We start from the raw sequence: 20,278 nt of genomic DNA on the forward strand, positions 1-20,278 counted from the left end.
ATATCACTACCTTCTCTGGTTACCGCTTTTTAGGAGGAATGGGCTATATTCCTCCATAGACATTCAGAAACCTCATTTAAAGAGTCCCCAGCTGAGTTCGAGTCACCATAAAGGAGAAGGGTGGGCACCCGAAACACTGTATGTATGTAAGGCATGCTGGATTTAAATATTGCTGTGTATTAAGGGAGCAGGACGCGATAACTGCGTCCTAAAGCAAACATGGAAAAAATTTTGTTCTACATGTAATCTGGAAATGCCTAGATGCAACACGGAGGAAAACATGAGGAGACATATTTCTTATGAATGGATCACCACTTACACAGAAGCTTTGCAAATTACTAGTACTTGCTGTAGGGTATAATAAGAATGTAATTCTTTTTCCCTTTTTATCCGACAATAATCAGTAAAACCCCTTGTTGGCATCGTATTTATGTACAAAACATGTATCTCTTCAAAGCCTTGGTAGCGCCAATGGCAGATCCTAGAGCTGGTCATTGTATAGGTTTGACGAACGATTAACGCTGACTACTTTTACGTCCGCAGTCAAGAAATTTAGTATGTGTTTGATAAGGAATCGTAAATATTGTGGGGTGTGGTATTGTGTTGTGTGGGCTTCGCCTTTCAACCATCCTCACAGGCAAATATCTTAAGAGCTAAATTCCCTGGACATTTCTGCCGTTCTGTAGTCCAGGGAGTGTTAGGCTCAGATGATGAGCCACCTGACGACTGGAATGTGCGGGGGCCTAGTAGCGCTCGATACTCATCTTGGTAGTCAAGGGAACGTAATCAAGGCAACCTCTTCCAATAACGCCGGAAGCTCTTTTTCAAGTAAGTCTTTAGGTAACGGAGACCTGAAAGACGATGCAGTAACAAAACAGACCCAATCAATCGACCGTCTACCACACGTCAAACCAGGCAGCGTTCTTGAAAATGTAGTTCGTGGGACCGATGATGTGAATTATGAGTGTTATTGAAACCGTCACGAGAGAAAGTGGATTCGACAGTAAATGGTATTAATTAAATTACTCGGCGATTTAAAATTAGTCAACGACAAAATCCCAATTGCTACCTTCATATCCTTTGCAAGGTATTGAATTCACAATAAATGGTAAGTACAGAGGCCAGGCACACGTGATGCCTCCCATTTTCTTGAACGTCGAACACCGATACGTGTAGAAATAGTGCTTGTTCTTGTTGAAAGACTAAGCTGTATCAGCTGAAAAATGCGTTATACTTCAACTACGCTCTGTCCATCTCCGGGTTCAGATGAATTATGACTGCTGGACACTGCTCCAATCTGACGCAGTTTAGTGCAATAAACATTCTTTAAACTGGTACTCTGCTTTTACAAAATCGTCTATTGCATTCCCTATTTAATCACAATTGAAAATTCGTTTGTGTAAACTCAAGCACAACTGCACAACTTGAACTTAAAAACGAACATGACAGTCGATAAATAAACCCATAGTAACAGGGGCACCAGCATGCAAAGTTAAAATTGGTCTCTGTAACCAACTTTATATTTGTAATAAATAAAAGCTGGAGACAAAAAAATGGCTCTGAGCAGTATAGGACTTAACATCTGAGGTCATCAGTCCCATAGAACTTAGAACGACTTAAACCTAACTAACATAAGCACATCACACACATCCATGCCCGAGGCAGGATTCGAACCTGCGACCGTAGCAATCACGCGGTTCCGAACTGAAGCGCCTAGAACCGCACGGCCACCGCAGCCGGCAGCTGGAGACATGTTACATGGAATGTTTCATTCGAATTAGTCTGCACTACCACCTCTTAAAATATTTAATAATGCTCTTGAAACAGCCTGTTTTGATGGACGCAAAGCATGTGGCTGAGTGGCAAAGAAAAATTGTGTGTAAACTGCAGGTATTCAAAATGAGGGGCCTAGCGCTGAACCTACACCGGTTCTAGAGATTTCTTAGCATCACTTATCGCTCTTTTCCCCGGTACCAGTGATATGTAAATGTGAAAAATATCAAGTTGCGTCACCGCATTGTTGTTGTTGTTGTGGTCTTCAGTCCAGAGGCTGGTTTGATGCAGCTCTCCATGCTACTCTATCCTGTGCAAGCTTCCTCATTTCCCACTATCTACTGCAACCTACATCCTTCTGAATCTGCTTAGTATATTCATCTCTTGGTGTCCCTCTACGATTGTTACCCTCCACGCTGCCCTCCAATGCTAAATTGGTGATTCCATGATGCCTCAGAACATGTCCTACCAACCGATCCCTTCATCTAGTCAAGTTGTGCCACAAACTCCTCTTCTCCCCAATCCTATTCAATATCTCCTCATTAGTTATGTGATCTACCCATCTAATCTTCACCATTCTTCTGTAGCACCACATTTCGAAAGCTTCTATTCTCTTCTTGTCTAAATTATTTATCGTCCACGTTTCACTTCCATACATGGCTACACTCCATACAAATACTTTCAGTAACGACTTCCTAACACTTAAATCAATACTCGATGTTAACAAATTTCTCTTCTTCAGAAACGCTTTCTTTGCCATTGCCAGTCTACATTTTATATCCTCTCTACTTCGACCATCATCAGTCATTTCGCTCCCCAAATAGCAAAACTCCTTTACTGCTTTAAGTGTCTCATTTCCTAATCTAATTCCCTCAGCATCACCTGACTTAATTCGACTACATTCCATGATCCTCGTTTTGCTTATGTTGATGTTCATCTTATACCCTCCTTCCAAGAGACTGTCCATTCCGTTCAACTGCTCTTCCAAGTCCTTTGCTGTTTCTGACAGAATTACAATGTCATCGGCGAACCTCAAAATTTTTATTTCTTCTCCATGGAGAAGCTACTCCTAACTTTTCTTTTGTTTCCTTTACTGCTTGCTCAATATAAGGATTGAATAACATCGGGGAGAAGCTACAACCCTGTCTCACTCCCTTCCCAATCACTGCTTCCCCTTCACGTCCCTCGACTCTTATAACTGCCATCTGGTTTCTGTACAAATTGTAAATAGCCTTCCGCTCCCTGTATTTTACCCCTGTCACCTTCAGAATTTGGAAGAGAGTGTTCCAATCAACATTGTCAAAAGCTTTCTCTAAGTCTACAAATGCTAGAAACGTAGCATACAGTTTCCTTATGGGTGGCCGGGGTAAACATTTGAGGCACAAGGCCACTTTGAGACTACACGAAAACACAGCAGGAGGTCGCATAAACGGCGTGAATGGAACCAGCTGTAACCTTGGGACATTGACTCTCGCACATTTCACTGCTTAAAACGATAGTTCACAGTTCTTGACAACGTTGGACACTGCTGACAGCCCCCGTACGATTCAGTCCTTCTTAAAGGATATCGTGGGGCTGCGACGCCATGGAACGTGATGTGGCTGATTTGGAGGGTAGTGCGACCGCAGTTTTTGCCCTGTTATATAGGGTGGAACCACTGGAGACAGTTCAAAACCATTCGACGAAATTTGAACGTGATCCAAAGCAGAAAAGCACTTCCGTTTTGCAGTCTCCTGTTGCGTGACCACAGGGGTTGCAACACTGACAAGTGTTGTATTCTCCAACAGTTTATTGAACGCAACTTCTTCTATAATACAATAGCTGGCTGTACAATAGATGTAAACGTCCGTCGATCTAGCCGGAGATGTGATTCCTCTCGGGCGGTTGGTACTTCGATCGGCTATGCAGTACAGCGGCTTTGGTGATATCTTCTCGGAGACTCTGCTATAGCGGTTGCCATTAGTAGCGGACGAAGACTGGTCTGCCTTCGACCGGCCGGGCCTATATAGTGAGCTGGAGCCAATGGAAACCCGGTGTAGGAATCCGTGGCCGGATATGTCGCGGCGACCTCTGCAAGGAAAGGTTCCTATTAATCGACTGGAATCTTCGGCTTGTTTACCTGATGTCTTCGCCTGTTTGGCTGTTGGTTTGTTTCCCTCATAGCGTGACTGTTATGCGATGCTTTCTGCCATTTAGGGGAACCCGATGGCAGACAGTACAACAAGCATGTGCATAAAATGGCAAAGGGTCCTTCTGACACTCCCACCCTCCCGTTCGGCAAGACCCTCGGTACCACCGGCACGTCTTTGTTAAACGCCTTACAAAGATACTGTACCTGTAGACAGACTTCGACATACTTTCAGCTGACAAGGGGACGGTACGAACTTCACCTCACCGATTTAATTCATACTGTGTAGGGCACGACTAGGACATCAACTTACGTAAACGGGAAGATGTAACTCTCAATCAGTTTTTGAGAAAACCGAGTTCAGCATTTTAGGAGTGCTTACATACTTCGAGTGATTTCAAGGAATCCACAGCTGAGCGAGTAAGCAGTTAATGCATCGAATAAGGTTACTGGTACTTTCTTCCAGTCCCGCGTTATTCTGCCGATGAGAAGTATTAAAATAATCCCTCACAAATGTACTCCACCAGCGCAGCCTTGTGACGTTTATTTTTACATGCAGACGAAGAATCTTATAAAACGATTACAAAATTGTACCTACGAACAAACACAATACAGAGATGGCTTCTAGAGAAGACAGCATATAAATTCAGTCTTCTGTCGTACACCATTAGCCGTCTGTACCAATATTCGGTGATGTGGTTCGACATGCGTTGTACGCCGCAAAATTATTGTGTGGCGATCGGTACCCGTTTATGAATGTACACCAAGTTTCTTTTGCAACAGGCACATTGAAAAGTCATGCACACGCAAAAATTCGTCATTCATCACACGTGCTCTATGTCGCAACAATTACTTTCTCATGTTTCTACGATCAGTATCATCCTGATTCGTGCAGTGCTTCATAGGTTACAGATTTATACTTCTCACAAATGTACATACAATAGTATAAATGTAATTACTATACTGATTTGATTTAAAATTCTCGTGTTTCGATATTTTATTTCCAATCTCCATACAAAATAGTTTTTCCCCTTTTATCAGGATAAATGTTATTTAAATAATAAATGAATCATTGGATGTTGATAATTTGTAAAGTTATAATAAATATGCTGCTGGAACTAAATGGGAATGAAGAGAAGTACGAGCGGGGAGATTCGATCCAGAGACCTCGCGCTTACGGAACGAAGCGCTTACTGGCTCGGCTGCGGACTGCTTAAGTGTTAGCATCTAAAATTTTCAAATTCGATCTTCACGAAAATGATTGAGAGTTACATCTTCCAGTTTACGTACGCTGAAGATCTATTCGTGTCCTGCACACGCCGTCAATATGAATCAGATCGGTGAGAGGACATCTGTACGGTCACGTCGTGAGTAGCAGTAAGCTGCAGGTCTAACGCCTGACGGCATGCTTCCCCTTTGACGCCCTTAGACTCCGCATGCCTGCAAACAGGCGTTATAGAAGCACTGGAGCGCCACTCACAAGGTGCATGTACAGGCAGATTTTTAAAATTGTCAAGAAAGGTGTGTGGGTGGCGACAAGGATATTGCCAAACTAGAGAGTCTTAGAGGGACACTTTGCCATTTTATTCGCACATATGTCAGTGTTCCAGCTCCCTCCTCCCCTTGCCACGTGATCACACTACAGGAGGGCGCGAAACAGACGTGCTGAAAAGCGTGACCACTCTTTGCTGCTTCATATCACGTTCAGATTTCTTCGAATAGTCTTGCACGGTCCCTAATGGTTTCACCCTAAATACCAGAGCAAAAATTGCGGTCGCACTGCCCTCCAAAGGGATCAAATCATGTTCAGTGGCATTGCAGCCCCACAGTGTCTTTCGAAGATTACAGAATCGTCCAGGGGGTGTGACCAGTGTACAGCATCGTCAAGAAAGTCGTTCTGTTGTTCATCGCACTGAGAACAGTCGTTTTAAACTGTGAAATGTGTGAGAATCAACGTACCAAGAGAGGCAGTGCTCTCACTGACGCCATTTTCAGTACCTCCTGAGACTTTTTCGTGTTGACTCTGAGCGGTGGTGTGACAAATGTTTTCCTCGGCCACCCAAAAGAAAATCGTGTGGTTTCAACATTGGGCGTCGTAGTTCTTACCTCCATCGCAGAGTCATTAAAAGAAGGAGTAAAATATAGGTAAGATTGGTACGAGATGACCTACCTTCCCGTAGTGTGACACGCCCGCGGTGGCATCGTGCAGAAAAGTGCTAAAATTTGGTGGCAATGTGACATCAGTATTATTAACCCACCTTACAGCTCACGTGAAATCCTATGCTCGGGCCTTTTCTTGTCGTGTGTCGACACCTTGCTCTTTGAAACGTCACTGACCTGAGGGTGGCCGCAGAGCGCCACGCTTTTGCACCGTAACAGAGGAATGCTATAGATACCTTTGACGCAAATTTTAAACTTCTGCGACGCATTGGAGGCCAGTGATGGGGTCTGAAAGAAGTGACCTCTTAATTGTGTTGTGCAGTGTAGATCGTGCCTAGGAAGGCACTCCATTGTTTAAGACAACCTTTGGTATAGCGATAGATTAAACTTTTAGGTGAAAACTAACATCAGTTGTGTAATAGTTATTTTAGAAAGCGAAGAGCAAAAGAGTTCTATTCTTCCTTGAGAAAATAATTTGCGTCCCACAACAATTTGTATTTCGTTATTCTTGATTTATTATTCCTGCCTTCTATTAAAAACCCAAAAATTTCCGCATTCTTAACTGGCCTTGTTCGAACCATTCACTAGCTTTCAGAAATAGAAACCGGTCTCTGCTGGAACCGACGCTCGATTGTCTCATCATAAATGTAGTACCTAGATGGGAAAAAAATTGCCCCTTTTGGAAGAGTTAGAGATAACTAAATTTCTCAAGTGATCGTAAAACTTGAGCCTTAAGGATCAATTGGCCACTAAAAACCGAATTTTAGGCTTCCGTGTCCATTCTCTTATCACTCACCCCTCTCCACTTCTCGTTTCTATTGACTGACATTTTGGTCCAGCTTAAGAGTTCTCAGTTCACTGAAATAGTTAATTTCTATGTTATCGCTAGATTCTCTAATTTTTAATTATTAAGAGTAGTTTTAGTGGGCCTATCACTTTTAATAGGCTGTGTTTAGCATTAGTTTACTTCAATCCCTGTTTATTATCAGTGCCGCCAGTCGGCGCTTTCATTAAGTTTCATTCTCACGTCAATTTACTGCACGACCCACTCGCTTCGGCATGTACTTTTTCTAGAACAGTATTTGTTTGCCACCGCGATACATCGCTGTGGTCACTAACCTGCCCTCGCACCCTGTCGTAGAATGGTTTGGTGAGCCTTCTTTTGGTTACTAATTCTGCGCTCACACGGATTTAATTTCTTGTAAATATTTATATCAGGTCGTAGTGGAGTGGAGAAATGTACAGTAGTTTTCAAACAGCTTGATATTCTTAGAATCTACTTTTATATCTTACATATTACTAAACGCAAAGCTCCTTTTATAGATAATTAACTTTTATGAGTTTGGACGAATTTATTTCCACACATTCAAAAGACAATAGCAGATTTTACACGATTTTGTTCTTCTCTATATCCTCTTAAACAAACACTGATAGATAACTTAAGATGATTTTTGTATCCCAGCGCACCAAAATCTTCTTATGAAAACAAAAGCCAATTTTCTTGATTCACCTAATTGAACTTCCCGCGCTTCTTGTCCAATCGGAGGAAGGCGCCAACTCCGAACGAAATGTCGTGAAAACCCCGCTTCAGGAAAATCCCCTCCTTAGTCAGCAAAAGTAGACGTGAATGCTGCTGTACATAAATAATTAAATCCAGCATTATTGCCAGTATCGGCAAAGCTCTGAGCTAATAAGACAATATCACACAGAAGTGAAAGCAAGTTCACTGTTCCATAATAATGGCAAATATTTGCTGATGCACACTCGAAAACATACATTTTATCAGTTATTTTTTTAGTAGAACGCTTGGGCGAAAAGGAATAGACTAGCACATTCGCATTCTGGAGAAGACGTTAAATAACTGTCAGTGTTGCTCCCTTATTTAAATGATGACTCTTTAAGACGGCATGACCAAGTAGTTGAACAAATTTATGCTTTGAAACTTAAATGAAGAGTTTTATCTCATGATGTTTCACAGCAGTTTTTTTCCCATTTACGCCTAGTGACTAGTGACTTTCCGTCCAACAAAAGGCACCAAAGACAGAATGCGCTGATAAAATTAAAAGGAGAGTCTAGTGAACAGATACGGAGAATTAAGCAGCTATTGGAGAAAATATTTCCAGGTCACATAATAAAATTTTTTAATTGAATAAGATACCAACGTAAAAAGTTGGATTTGTTTGGGTTACGAGAGTTAATAACAAGTGATTTCCCAAGGAAAATCCACTATAAATACAGTAGCGCACAAAGTAATGTTTATGTACTTTATTAGCGTTGCTTGTTCCCTGTTGCAGCACCTTCGGGAGGCATGGCTGACGTACAGCTTCCATTGTTGCGCCTTCAAGTTTCCTGCCAGGCACGACCCTGAGAAGCACAAGGTCAGTACCAGTATTGCTTAGAATTCTTAGGGCTCTGCGGTCAACCTCATCATTATAACATTTTATGATATTGCTTTGTAAAAACATACAGTTTACTAGCAGTTCAAACTTAAAAGAGTTTTTGTTATGCAAAAAACGACTCAGAATTTGCATTTTCATTTCAAAAACCAACGAAGTATTCAAAAAAATATGTGTGTGGAGGTGTGAAGAACGTCAAATTGACTTTTGTTTGTTTGATTCCCTCATTTACCAAACCGCATGGGAACGGAAGCGCTGGTCGCTTGCGGGACGAGGCTCAGCCTCCTCGGCTTTGCTCGGTCCTTCTCGGAAGTGTCCGGTACTGCGCGACATTTCATTTACTATTGCGGTATGGCATTTCCCCGTATGCACACCTCTCTTCAGTTCGGCAGAATCGAGGTGTCACCACGGTTTACTCTTCGCTGTTTCCTCGTGGTACGAAGGATTTTGTCAGGTCCAGTTGCTGTTTGCACAAAAAGAGACAATCCAGCGATGTGTCGTCACAAGCCTTTAAAATGGAATGTGACTGAGATGAGAGAGGAATGAGAATTCTCCATATCTATTATGCAGTTCAGTAATCGGTTGGTGGTGTAAATTTGATATGAAATGACATTCCACTACCACGAAGAAAGAATTCAAAAATTTATTTGACAATGAAAGAACAAACAATTACAACGATCGACAGGCGGGATTTGTTCTTCTGAAAATCAAGAAGCAATTTGTGCGAAATTTGCAGTCATTGACCACATGAGGAAACTGCTAGTACAAAAAGTAAAATTTCTGAAATCATAAGCATTATATCACAGTCAGTTCCTACAGTTTTCGATGTAACTGAACGAAGAGGTTATTTTTTTCTTTGAAAGACATCATGTTTACGCCAGTGACTGTTAAACTTTTTATTTCCACTATTGTGGGGGGAGATCAGGCTGAAATCTAAGAGATTAATCAGGAAGAATCAGTACGCAAAGATGAGGGACATGCAAGTGCTAAAAACAAAGAGATTCGCTTGAAATTCTCTAAAGCTATACACACTGCAATAAGGAATAGTCAAGAGTCACAAGAGGAGGAGGTATACTTGGGAAAGATTTCAGTTACTTTACATCATGGTCAGACAGCGATTCAGACATCAGATTCTAGATTTTAAGGCGTACCCAGGAGCAGGTATAGACTCAGATCACGATGTAGTAGTGACGAAGAGTAGACTGAAGTTTAAGATATTAGTCAGAAAGAGTTAATAAGCAAAGTTAATTGCATTCAGTTTTTCTAATATGTAGTGTAACTCACTTCAAGCTCATAATTACAATGTTCTGAGCAGTTTCAGACCACGCACTCCTTTGTATTGCGTGAAGGATTGTAGCATTTAACTCATTACCACGTGTTATTGTCAAATATATTATCATATGGGGTATCAAGAAAAATTTGTGAGTGGACTGATGATTTTTTGGTAGGGAGGATGCAGCAGATTATCTTCCATGGAGAGTAATCAACAGACGTAGAAGTAACTTTGTGCATACCCATGGAAGTGTGTTGGGGAGGAAATGGCGATGATAAGGACAACAACACCCAGTCCCGGAGCGGAGAAAATCTCCGACCTAGTCGGGAATCGAACATGGGCCGTTAGATATGACATTCCGTCGCGCTGACCACTCAGCTATCAGGGGTGGACACTCTTGACAGGTGACACGTACGTCAGCATCATGTCTGACCACCTGCATCCATTCATGTCCATTCTGCATTCCGAAGGACTTGGGAAATTCCAGCAGAACAATGCGACACCGGACACGTCCAGAATTGCTACACAGTGGCTCCAGGAACACTCTTCTGAGATTAAACTCTTTCGCTGGACACCAAACTCCCCAGACATGAAAATTATTGAGCATATGTGGGATGCCTTGCAACGTGCTGTTCAGAAAACGTCTCCACCCCCTCGTACTCTTACGGATTTATGGACAGCCCTGCAGGATTCATATGTCAGTTTCCTCCAGCGTTACTTCAAACATTAGTCGAGTGCATGCCACGACGAGTGTTCGCGGGGGCCCTACACGACATTAGGCAGGTGTACCAGTTTCTTCGGCTCTTCAGTGTATACGCATTTCGGTTCGGATACTTCCATCACATTAAAACGCAGAATTCGTAAAACTAAGTTCAGTATTAGTTAAAAATCCAGGCGCCTACAGGATCTAGGTAGCTGAGGTGGTGAAGCGGGTAGAGCACTCGACACCGGTCCTTGAAGTCTTGTGTTTAATCCCAGTGCGCGGCATAGATATTTCCTCCTTTTAGTCCCTTCAGGACCGCCTGAGGTCGGATCAACCTGCTGTAGGTGATGACGGATCTTCCCGAGGGAAAACGGCGGCTGGAGCGATTGGGCCGCCACCCTTTCCCTCCTAATGCCAAGGAGAAGAAAGGCTGTATTCATCCTACAGTCAGCCCAGCAGCCGGTCGGGGGCTGTAAGCCGCAGACAACATCTCTACCAGGATCTAGACGGCTTTATTAGCTAACATCCAAAATAATCATAGGTTCATTCAGGAAATTTATTTCTTTCATTAATAACATATAGTAGAAATATCCCTAGAGTGAGCATCAAGATGCACAGAATTGATTTTCTATTGTCAACACACATTGCCACCGTGGTCACAAGTCCCATGACGCCGCAGGTTTGTCCATAATATCATTACATCGCTGGTACGGTCACATTCCCTTCATACGTATGATGTGGATTTGTTACAGGCGTTCTCTAGACACCATAAGAATTTCCATTTGATACCAGGAATAAACTTGTCTCTCTTCTTTGAAGAGCAAAATGAACGTGCCTCAGCCCGCATCTCGTGGTCGTGCGGTAGCGTTCTCGCTTCCCACGCCCGGGTTCCCGGGTTCGATTCCCGGCGGGGTCAGGGATTTTCTCTGCCTCGTGATGGCTGGGTGTTGTGTGCTGTCCTTAGGTTAGTTAGGTTTAAGTAGTTCTAAGTTCTAGGGGACTGATGACCATAGATGTTAAGTCCCATAGTTCTCAGAGCCATTTGAACCAACGTGCATCACGTCAAGGCACCGCCACGTCGCCGTGTAATCATACTGTCAGTAACATAACGTCATGCCAGTTCCCTTATCCCAGTAACTAACGGCGAAACTGAGGTTATGAGTCACCAGCAGTGATACAAAATGTCAGAGGACAGTATTGGAATTGAGGAAATATGAAAGACAAAATTTATTAATGGCCAAAGCAAACTCCATAACATATGTTCTTGACAATTTTGTTCGGTAATGTGCTATGTTCTGTTAGTGCAAAACCTAAGAAATTTTTCGCTCTCGTATTTCTGGCCTCGCTTGTGTAAGAACACGGAAGATTTGCAATTATGAACGAAAACAAACCAGATTACGAAGACAGAAAAATACTGCAGTAACACGAGTGAGCGCGGCAAAAATAGGTTAACTTACGAAGTTAGCAAACGACGATACCGTAAAACTTTCTTCCCAAGAAACCTTGTCGTACCGTGATGTGATGTGACGGTCCATTGACGAATTGTGTAAATACCGCCGTTTGGAACGTTTTAACGTGACGTCACGACCAATGTGAATTTGACTTAAACAAACAACGTCGTCCCGAGATCACGTGACAATTCCAGCTTATGTTGGCAACAAGCGAAGAACGCAATGCTCACTCCAGGTATATTTCTACTCTAAGATTAATACGCCCCACACAGCTGTAGTGACACTTCACTAGGAGTAACCTCGTGGCGGTTTGGTGCTAGAGTAACGGTGGTTTGTTGTTAGTTCACTTTAGTCACCATGTGATCACAAAAAGAAACGGCTCTGAGCACTATGGGACTTAACTTCTAAGGTCATCAGTCCCCTAGAACTTAGAACTACTTAAACCTAACGAACCTAAGGACATCGCACACATCCATGCCTGAGGCAGGATTCTAACCTGGGCCGTAGCGGTCACGCGGTTCCAGACTGTAGCGCCTAGTACCGCTCGGCCACACCGGCCGGCCCATGCGATCACACACTGAACTTTAATACACTACTGGCCATCAAAAGTGCTACACCCAGAAGAAATGTAGATGACAAACGGGTATTCATTGGACAAATATATTATACTGGAACTGACATGTGATTACATTTTCACGCAATTTGGGTGCATAGATCCTGAGAAATCAGTACCCAGAACAACCACCTCTGGCCGTAATGAAGGCCTTGATACGCCTGGGCATTGAGTCAAACAGAGCTTGGATGGACTGTACAGGTACAGCTGCCCATGCAGCTTCAACACGATACCACAGTTCATCAAGAGTAGTGACTGGCATATTGTGACGAGCCAGTTGCTCGGCCACCATTGGCCAGACGTTTTCAGTTTGTAAGAGATCTGGAGAATGTGCTGGCCAGGTCAGCAGTCGAACATTTTCTGTATCCAGAAAGGCCCATACAGGGCGTCCAACATGTGGTCGTGCATTATCCTGCTGAAATGTAGCGTTTCGCAGGGATCGAATGAAGGGTAGAGCCACGGGTCGTAACACATCTGAACTGTAACGTCCACTGTTCAAAGTGCCGTCAATGCGAACAAGAGGTGACCGAGACGTGTAACCAATGGCACCCCATACCATCACGCCGGGTGATACGCCAGTATGGCGATGACGAATACACGCTTCCAATGTGCGTTCACCGCGATGTCGCCAAACACGGATGCGACCATCATGATGCTGTAAACAGAACCTGGATTCATTCGAAAAAACGTCATTTTGCCATTCGTGAACGCAGGTTCGTCGTTGAGTACACCATCGCAGGCGCTATTGCCTGTGATGCGGCGTCAAGGGTAACCGCAGCCATAGTCTCCGAGCTGATAGTCCATGCTGCTGCAAACGTCGTCGAACTGTTGGTGCAGATGGTTGTTGTCTTGCAAACGTCCCCATCTGTTGACTCATGGATCGAGAGGTGGTTGCACGATCCGTTACAGCCATGCGGATAAGATACCAGTCATCTCGACTGCTAGTGATACGAGGCCGTTGGGATCCATCACGGCGTTCCGTATTACCCTCCTGAACCCATCGATTCCATATTCTGCTAACAGTCATTCGATCTCAACCAAGGCGAGCAGCAATGTCGCGATACGATAAACCGCAATCGCAATAGGGTACAATCCGGAAACGTGATGGTACGCATTTCTCCTCCTTACATCACAACAACGTTTCACCAGGCAACGCCGGTCAACTGCTGTTTGTGTATGAGAAATCGGTTGGGAACTTTCCTCGTGTCAGCACGTTGTAGGTGTCGCCACCGGCGCCAACGTTGTGTGAATGCTCTGAAAAGCTAATCATTTGCATATCACAGCATCTTCTTTCTGTCAGTTAAATTTCGCGTCTGTAGCACGTCATCTTCGTGGTGTAGCAATTTTAATGGCCAGTAGTGTAGATGTGTCGTAGCTGCAGAGATGTGTGTGTGGCTGTGCAGGCTTACATGGCGATGATGCGCAACTACTGCGGCGCCGACTTCGACGACACGGGCCAGGCGGGCGCGTCTGCGGCCACCACCGAGGGGGAGATGAGGTGGCGCCGCGACACGGACCACGGCGGGGACTTCGGGGAGTTCGGCGAGTTTGGCGAGTGGGGCGGCAGCTTCCAGGGGGGCGACTCGGCCGGCAGCGACGAGCGGCTGACGGAGGAGGGCGGCGGCTGGTGGGGCGACCTGGGGGCGGCGCAGGAGGCGGGCTGGGGCGACCTGGCCGACGAGGACGCCTACTCGTGGCAGAGCGAGCAGCCGCAGCCGCAGCCCGGCTTCCAGCAGCTGGAGCCGCTGCGGCCCGCGCCCACGCCGCGCCACGGCCACGGCCAGCACCAGCACGAGCACGAGGACCACGGCGACTTCTCGCAGACCACGGCGCGCATCCCCGACACGCGCATACACGCCCTCTGCGGAAACCTCTCGCGCAGGTACGTTGCCGTTTTGCTTAGCACTTGCAGCCGCCCGTCGCCTGGTTTGACTTACTTGACTGAGCTCCTTTGGCCCCTATGGGGGCACAGGGCATCCAGGAGAACTCGCCGTCCGTCTTTGTCTTTGGCCATTTGCCTCAATTCTGAGCAGGTCTTGCCAACTCTTTTTGTTTTCCCTTCCACTGTCCTCTCCCATGTGCTCCCAGGTCTACATCTACATCTACATCTACATCTACATACATACTCCGCATTCCACCATACGGTGCGTGGCGGAGGGTACCTCGTACCACAACTAGCATCTTTCTCCCTGTTCCACTCCCAAACAGAACGAGGGAAAAATGACTGCGTATATGCCTCTGTACGAGCCCTAATATCTCTTATCTTTGTGGTCTTTCCGCGAAATGTAAAACTGTACTGCAGTCAGCCTCAACTGCTGGTTCTCTAAATTTCCTCAGTAGCGATTCACGAAAAGAACGGCTCCTTTCCTCTAGAGACTCCCACCCGAGTTCCTGAAGCATTTCCGTAACACTCGCGTGATGATCAAACCTACCAGTAACAAATCTAGCAGCCCGCCTCTGAATTGCTTCTATGTCCTCCCTCAATCCGACCTGATAGGGATTCCAAACGCTCGAGCAGTACTCAAGAATAGGTCGCACCAGTGTTCTATAAGCGGTCTCCTTTACAGATGAACCACATCTTCCCAAAATTCTACCAATGAACCGAAGACGACCATCCGCCTTCCCCACGACAGCCATTACATGCTTGTCCCACTTCATATCGCTCTACAATGTTACGCCCAAATATTTAATCGACGTGACTGTGTCAAGCGCTGCACTACTAATGCAGTATTCAAACATTACGGAATTCTTTTTCCTATTCATCTGCATTAATTTACATTTATCGATATTTAGAGTTAGCTGCCATTCTTTACAACAATCACAAATCCTGTCCAAGTCATCTTGTATCCTCCTACAGTCACTCAACGACGACACCTTCCCGTACATCACAGCATCATCAACAAACAGCCGCACATTGCTATCCACCCTATCCAAAAGATCATTTATGTAGATGTTCCCTGGCGATTCCATTCCAATGTTTTTTTCTCGATGGCTCCATCTGGTTTTCTCAAGCTATGCCCCAACTAACCCCACTTTCTCTCTCGTATCTGGTCTTCTATAAGTATCTGGTTTGTTATTCGCCAGAGCTCCTCATTACCTATTTTTCCGTCCACCAGATATAATGCTTCGAAGACATCTATTGATGAAGCTATGTAACTGGGATGTTATCTTTTAATCCTTTTTCCGGCTTTCACAGGCGTATAGAAGGACAGCCTTTACATTGTATTAAAAATACGGATTTTTGTTTTGTACATGATATTTCTATTATTCCATATTGGATACAACTGCCTTTTTAATGCGGTTTTTCACGTTATCTCCAGCTCCACCATCATCGTCACTATACTACCCAGATACAGGAATGAGTAGACATTCTCCACCCGCTGCTCCCCTATTATGAGTGGCACCTCCATGTTCCCTGAATTTACTCTCATTTCCTTTGTTTCGCCTGTATTTATCTTGAGGCCAGCACTCTCTGCTTCTTCTTTCAGCAAGTTTAATTTAGCTTCCATATCAGTCAGCGTTTGAGCTAATAAAACTATGTTGTCTGCGAAATCCAAACCCTCCAGACGTTCATGGAATCCCCACTGGACTCCTCGTCTTCTGCCTGCTGTGAATCTTCTCATAACTGAGTCTAGAACAAGTAGAAAAAGAGTTGGTGATAAAATGCAACCCTGCCGGACTCCAGTTGTTACTTTCATGGGCTACGTCATATTTCTGTTGTGGAGTACGCTACATTTGTAGCCATCATATAGATCTTTTATGATGTTTAAGATCTTCTATGGTGTGCCATACTTCCGCAACTCCTGCCAGAGCACTTTATGTTTCACAGTATCGAAGAGCTTTTGAAAATCAATGAATGCGAGGTACATGGTTGCTCGAAATTCTTTGCTTTGCTCTAAAATGTTCCTAAGAGTGTTAATAAGATCAACCCAACTGCGTTTTGCCCTAAAACCGGCCCACTCTTTACGCAGCCGCCTTTCAAGAGACTCTTTAATTCTGATTAAAATAATTCTGGTGAGGACCTTACTGGGCACTGACAACAACGTAATACCACACCAGTTGTTACAGTCTGACAAATATCCTTTTTTCTTGGAGCTTTACCATCAAACCATTTTTCCACTCCTTTGGAGATTTTTCTTCAAGCCAAATATACTTCATCAAGGGATGGAGTATTTTAACAGTACTTCCAATATCGGCTTTTAAGAGCTCCGGTGCTATGTTGTCTAGGCCTGGTTTGCCATATGACAATTTCCTGGCGTCACACTGGCAGTTCTTGCTATATCAGCAAGTATTCCTGAGGTAACTGTGTTCTGTCGGCTCTGATCTGGCCCATTCTCATGGCCTCCAGCATTAGCTGTGGCAGTGTCGCTATTTTACTCAGTAGCACCAAAAAACATAGTGGCAGAACACTCATTTACTGACGGAGAGGAACCACCCAGGGTGACTGAAAAAACAGGGTGAAACCAACGGAAAGAATCACTCATTAGTTCCGAAGTGCTTCCAGCAGTTAAGTTAGCACAAAGACTGCTCGTGGAGAGTTGGAAAGGATGGAACACACGAGCAGCTCATCATATTCTGCCTATTTATGTAATCAGTGCTAAGCGACGCTTGAGAGGGTGTAAAGAGCGAAGACATCGGACTGTGGAAACGAATGATTTGGATGCGTAACGTTATACCCTGTGAAAAGTAGATGGAATGGCTTGAGCTTGGCGAATGCCCGGAGAGCTTTACGACCATGTGACATTAATCGATGCCTAGGCAAAACAAGTGTGACCAACCCAGTGTGAATACCCCTCATTTTTAGACAGATCCATGCAGCCTGGCAGCCGCAAGCTTTGGAAAGAGGTCCACGCTGGTCTATGTCTCGAATCTACATGCTGCAACCCCGAGACTTGGCCTTCACTAACTGCAGGATTACTGCTGGCTCTGATCCATCTCTAAGCCTACTTCTAATCGATGCTAGCCTTCTACCCTTGAGGGCAGTTATTCGAGACTGGGGTGGTGCAGCCTGTGTGGGCATAAGGTCGCTGTCTACCTCCGTCTGCAAGTGCAAGCATTATTGCTGAATGCCGTCTTTCTCTATGTGATCCGCGGTGGGATTCCGCTTCCTCCGGGGCGTCCTGCTGCAAAGCTGCGTCCAGTCGGTGTACATGCAGCCTCACACACATCTCACGTCAGTGTTCCTGCTGAGTCGCGCTGGTCGGCGTTGCTTCTGAAGAACGTCGTTACAACTGTTGCTGTTTCTTCACTAACAAAATCTAAGTTAAACCAACGATGTTTTTTGTTGATATGGCGGAAGGTTACCGGGATTCCACCTACTGCCCCACTGCTACCTTGACTAGGATGGTGAACTGCTGCTTCCTGACGCGAACATTTCAGATCCACAACAATTGTTATGGCCATCCATACCCGGCTATTAGCCGTTTTAGCTGATTTTGTTCCTCCACTCTCATACTTCGTAATCACATGAACAACTGATGTTTGGGCTGTTTTATATGGGTTAATACATCCCTGAAGGATTTGTTACTCTGGTGGCATCCAATGAACAGTCGATGTTCGAAGTCACTGAGCACTTCTGACCAACACACTCTGCTAACAACACAATACTCCCCCACCGCCACCCTCTCCCACTCCTTTTATACTGGCAGGTAGGCCATCGAGACATATCAGTTCTAACAGGGGAATTTCGTTAGATGTAACGCGAATGCTAGAACTGGAAATCCCTTGCCAAATAGTTCCAACTGGGATTCCCGCTGCTCCACTATCAGCCTGTCTCTTATTTTCCTGAATATATCCTGCCTCTATAACGTGTCAGTACTCGAACAGCACGCTCTATCTAGAGAGTGAAAAATAAAAATAAACCTGTAAATGTCTGATTCATGATCGGCAGCTACACAGATACACGAATCTACAGGATGCGGCAATAAAAGTGGCCTGGAGAACAGACGTCCAGGGTACAAAGAAACACAACTGAGAAAAGGAAGCACGGTACTAACCTTTGCACAGCACATGTCGAAAGTGACAACCATTTACCTCTTGGTACTTTTGGGTCCTGGTCAGCAAGTTGCTGGAGGTGGATCGAAGCTGGACTGCTGGAATTGCTGAAGTCTCATACTAAATGTTATTCTGCAATTCCTGTTGCGGTACACCTTAGACTTGATGGCTCCCTACACAAAGTAATCGCACACTGACAGATCTGGTGACTGGGGTGGCCAGCTGGGGCCGCGACCAGACTGACCTCTGCTAACAACCCTGTCAGTCATGAAGATTGTGTAAGTGTGCTCCAAGGTTCGGCCGGCTAAATGGGCAGTTGCTTCATCCGGTTGGAAGTAATTGTAGGTCTTTTCCTCCTCCGTTAACGCTGTCACAAATGGTAACCACTCGTCCGGGCCACTTTTATTTGCCCCACCCTGTACAATGAAAAAAAAATGAGATGTGTGTGAAATCTTATGGGACTTAACTGCTAAGGTCATCAGTCCCTAAGCTTACACACTACTAAACCTAAATTATCCTAAGGACAAACACACACGCCCATGCCCGAGGGAGGACTCGAACTTCCGCCGGGACCAGCCACCTGTACAATGGGACGGATCTGAAACAGACCACTCTCTCCTTGGAGTAGGAAAAAAACTCCAGCAACCAAGTTGGATGGCTACTTGTACATAGTACATGTCGAGCAAGATGTTAATTTAATTATCTTATACAATAAACGAATTCTTACAATTCGCGATGGTAACGCTAGTCGTCTCGTATTGGGATTATGACTGTGCATTCTGCGACCTGCGGAACCAAATTATCGAGGTCTGCGCTATACCAAAGAAAAACATTCATTACTTACGCGTCTGTGCGCTATTACACAACGGACGCGCCCACCACACTCATAACACACGCAAATCCTGTGCGTGAACTAGGAGAGATACAGGTTCGGCACTGTGCTCCCATCCTGGAATAAACGATGCTGAGTCATTTGTTATAAATTTTAATTGTCTTGGTCGCAATAAAATGTAATTATAATTACCGGTTTCAGTTCTTTGATCTATGAAAATAGAAGAAATTGGCTTTCAGTGAAATTCTCATACACTTTTATCTGAAAGCATTAAAATATAAAAAATATCAGAAAACCTACCATGCTTACGTTAGAATGAGTTAATAACAATCCATATCGCTGAGTCCCTCAGCTGACGATGTCAGGTTTTACAAATGCTGAGTCATTGAAAACTGGTGTCACATCTGCCTCAGCCAACGTAAAGTACGTTTTCGCAACTACCTTCATTTAAGCATTATTTCTTTTTTACTGCTCTGGTACACACACTATAACTGGCGGCAAATCTACGATCATCCACTGTGCATTATTCCTGGCTGCATTGCTTAATAAGAGCAATCTGACCCCAAAATCTTTGCCGTGCATGTCTGCGTCCAGCTGAAACCATCAACTTCTGACCATCGTTCAAACTATTTTTAAGAGCAATGACAAACTCTGACATCAAAATTTGTTGTTTACGTCGTTTTTGTATGTTTAATAACGGTATTTACACATTCTTACACCTTTAACAATCACTTAAAATGCACTATCACTTCATATTTTAGTATGGACCTACTGTCCCAGAAATAAGGTAAAAACTGTCTCATGACTGCGAAGTAAATGCCGGGACTGATTTGTCTCTTACACATATTTCCAATAGGGAACCCCTTCACCAGTGCTCAGTTCACTGGTATTTGGCTAAAAGGAAAGTATAGTCGATACGACCAGAGGAGATCCCTGACACTTAAAGTGCGCTTTG

At 44.5% G+C, this 20,278-nt stretch overlaps 1 protein-coding gene across 1 annotated transcript in view; it reads left to right on the plus strand.

Moving 5' to 3' along the window:
- Positions 1-20,278, plus strand: part of LOC124595971 (thyrotropin receptor-like) — a gene marked incomplete at its 5' end in the record, with an annotated part of 363,740 nt that overhangs the window by 130,616 nt on the left and 212,846 nt on the right. Inside the window, 3 exons of the mRNA XM_047134913.1 lie at positions 8,356-8,439; positions 13,901-14,170; positions 14,282-14,379. Coding sequence (XP_046990869.1) covers positions 8,356-8,439; positions 13,901-14,170; positions 14,282-14,379 — 452 coding nt within the window. The remainder of the gene's footprint in view (positions 1-8,355; positions 8,440-13,900; positions 14,171-14,281; positions 14,380-20,278) is intronic.

Source organism: Schistocerca americana, chromosome 1 (assembly GCF_021461395.2).
Source record: "Schistocerca americana isolate TAMUIC-IGC-003095 chromosome 1, iqSchAmer2.1, whole genome shotgun sequence".
In the NCBI taxonomy this organism is placed as follows: Eukaryota; Metazoa; Arthropoda; class Insecta; order Orthoptera; family Acrididae; genus Schistocerca; species Schistocerca americana.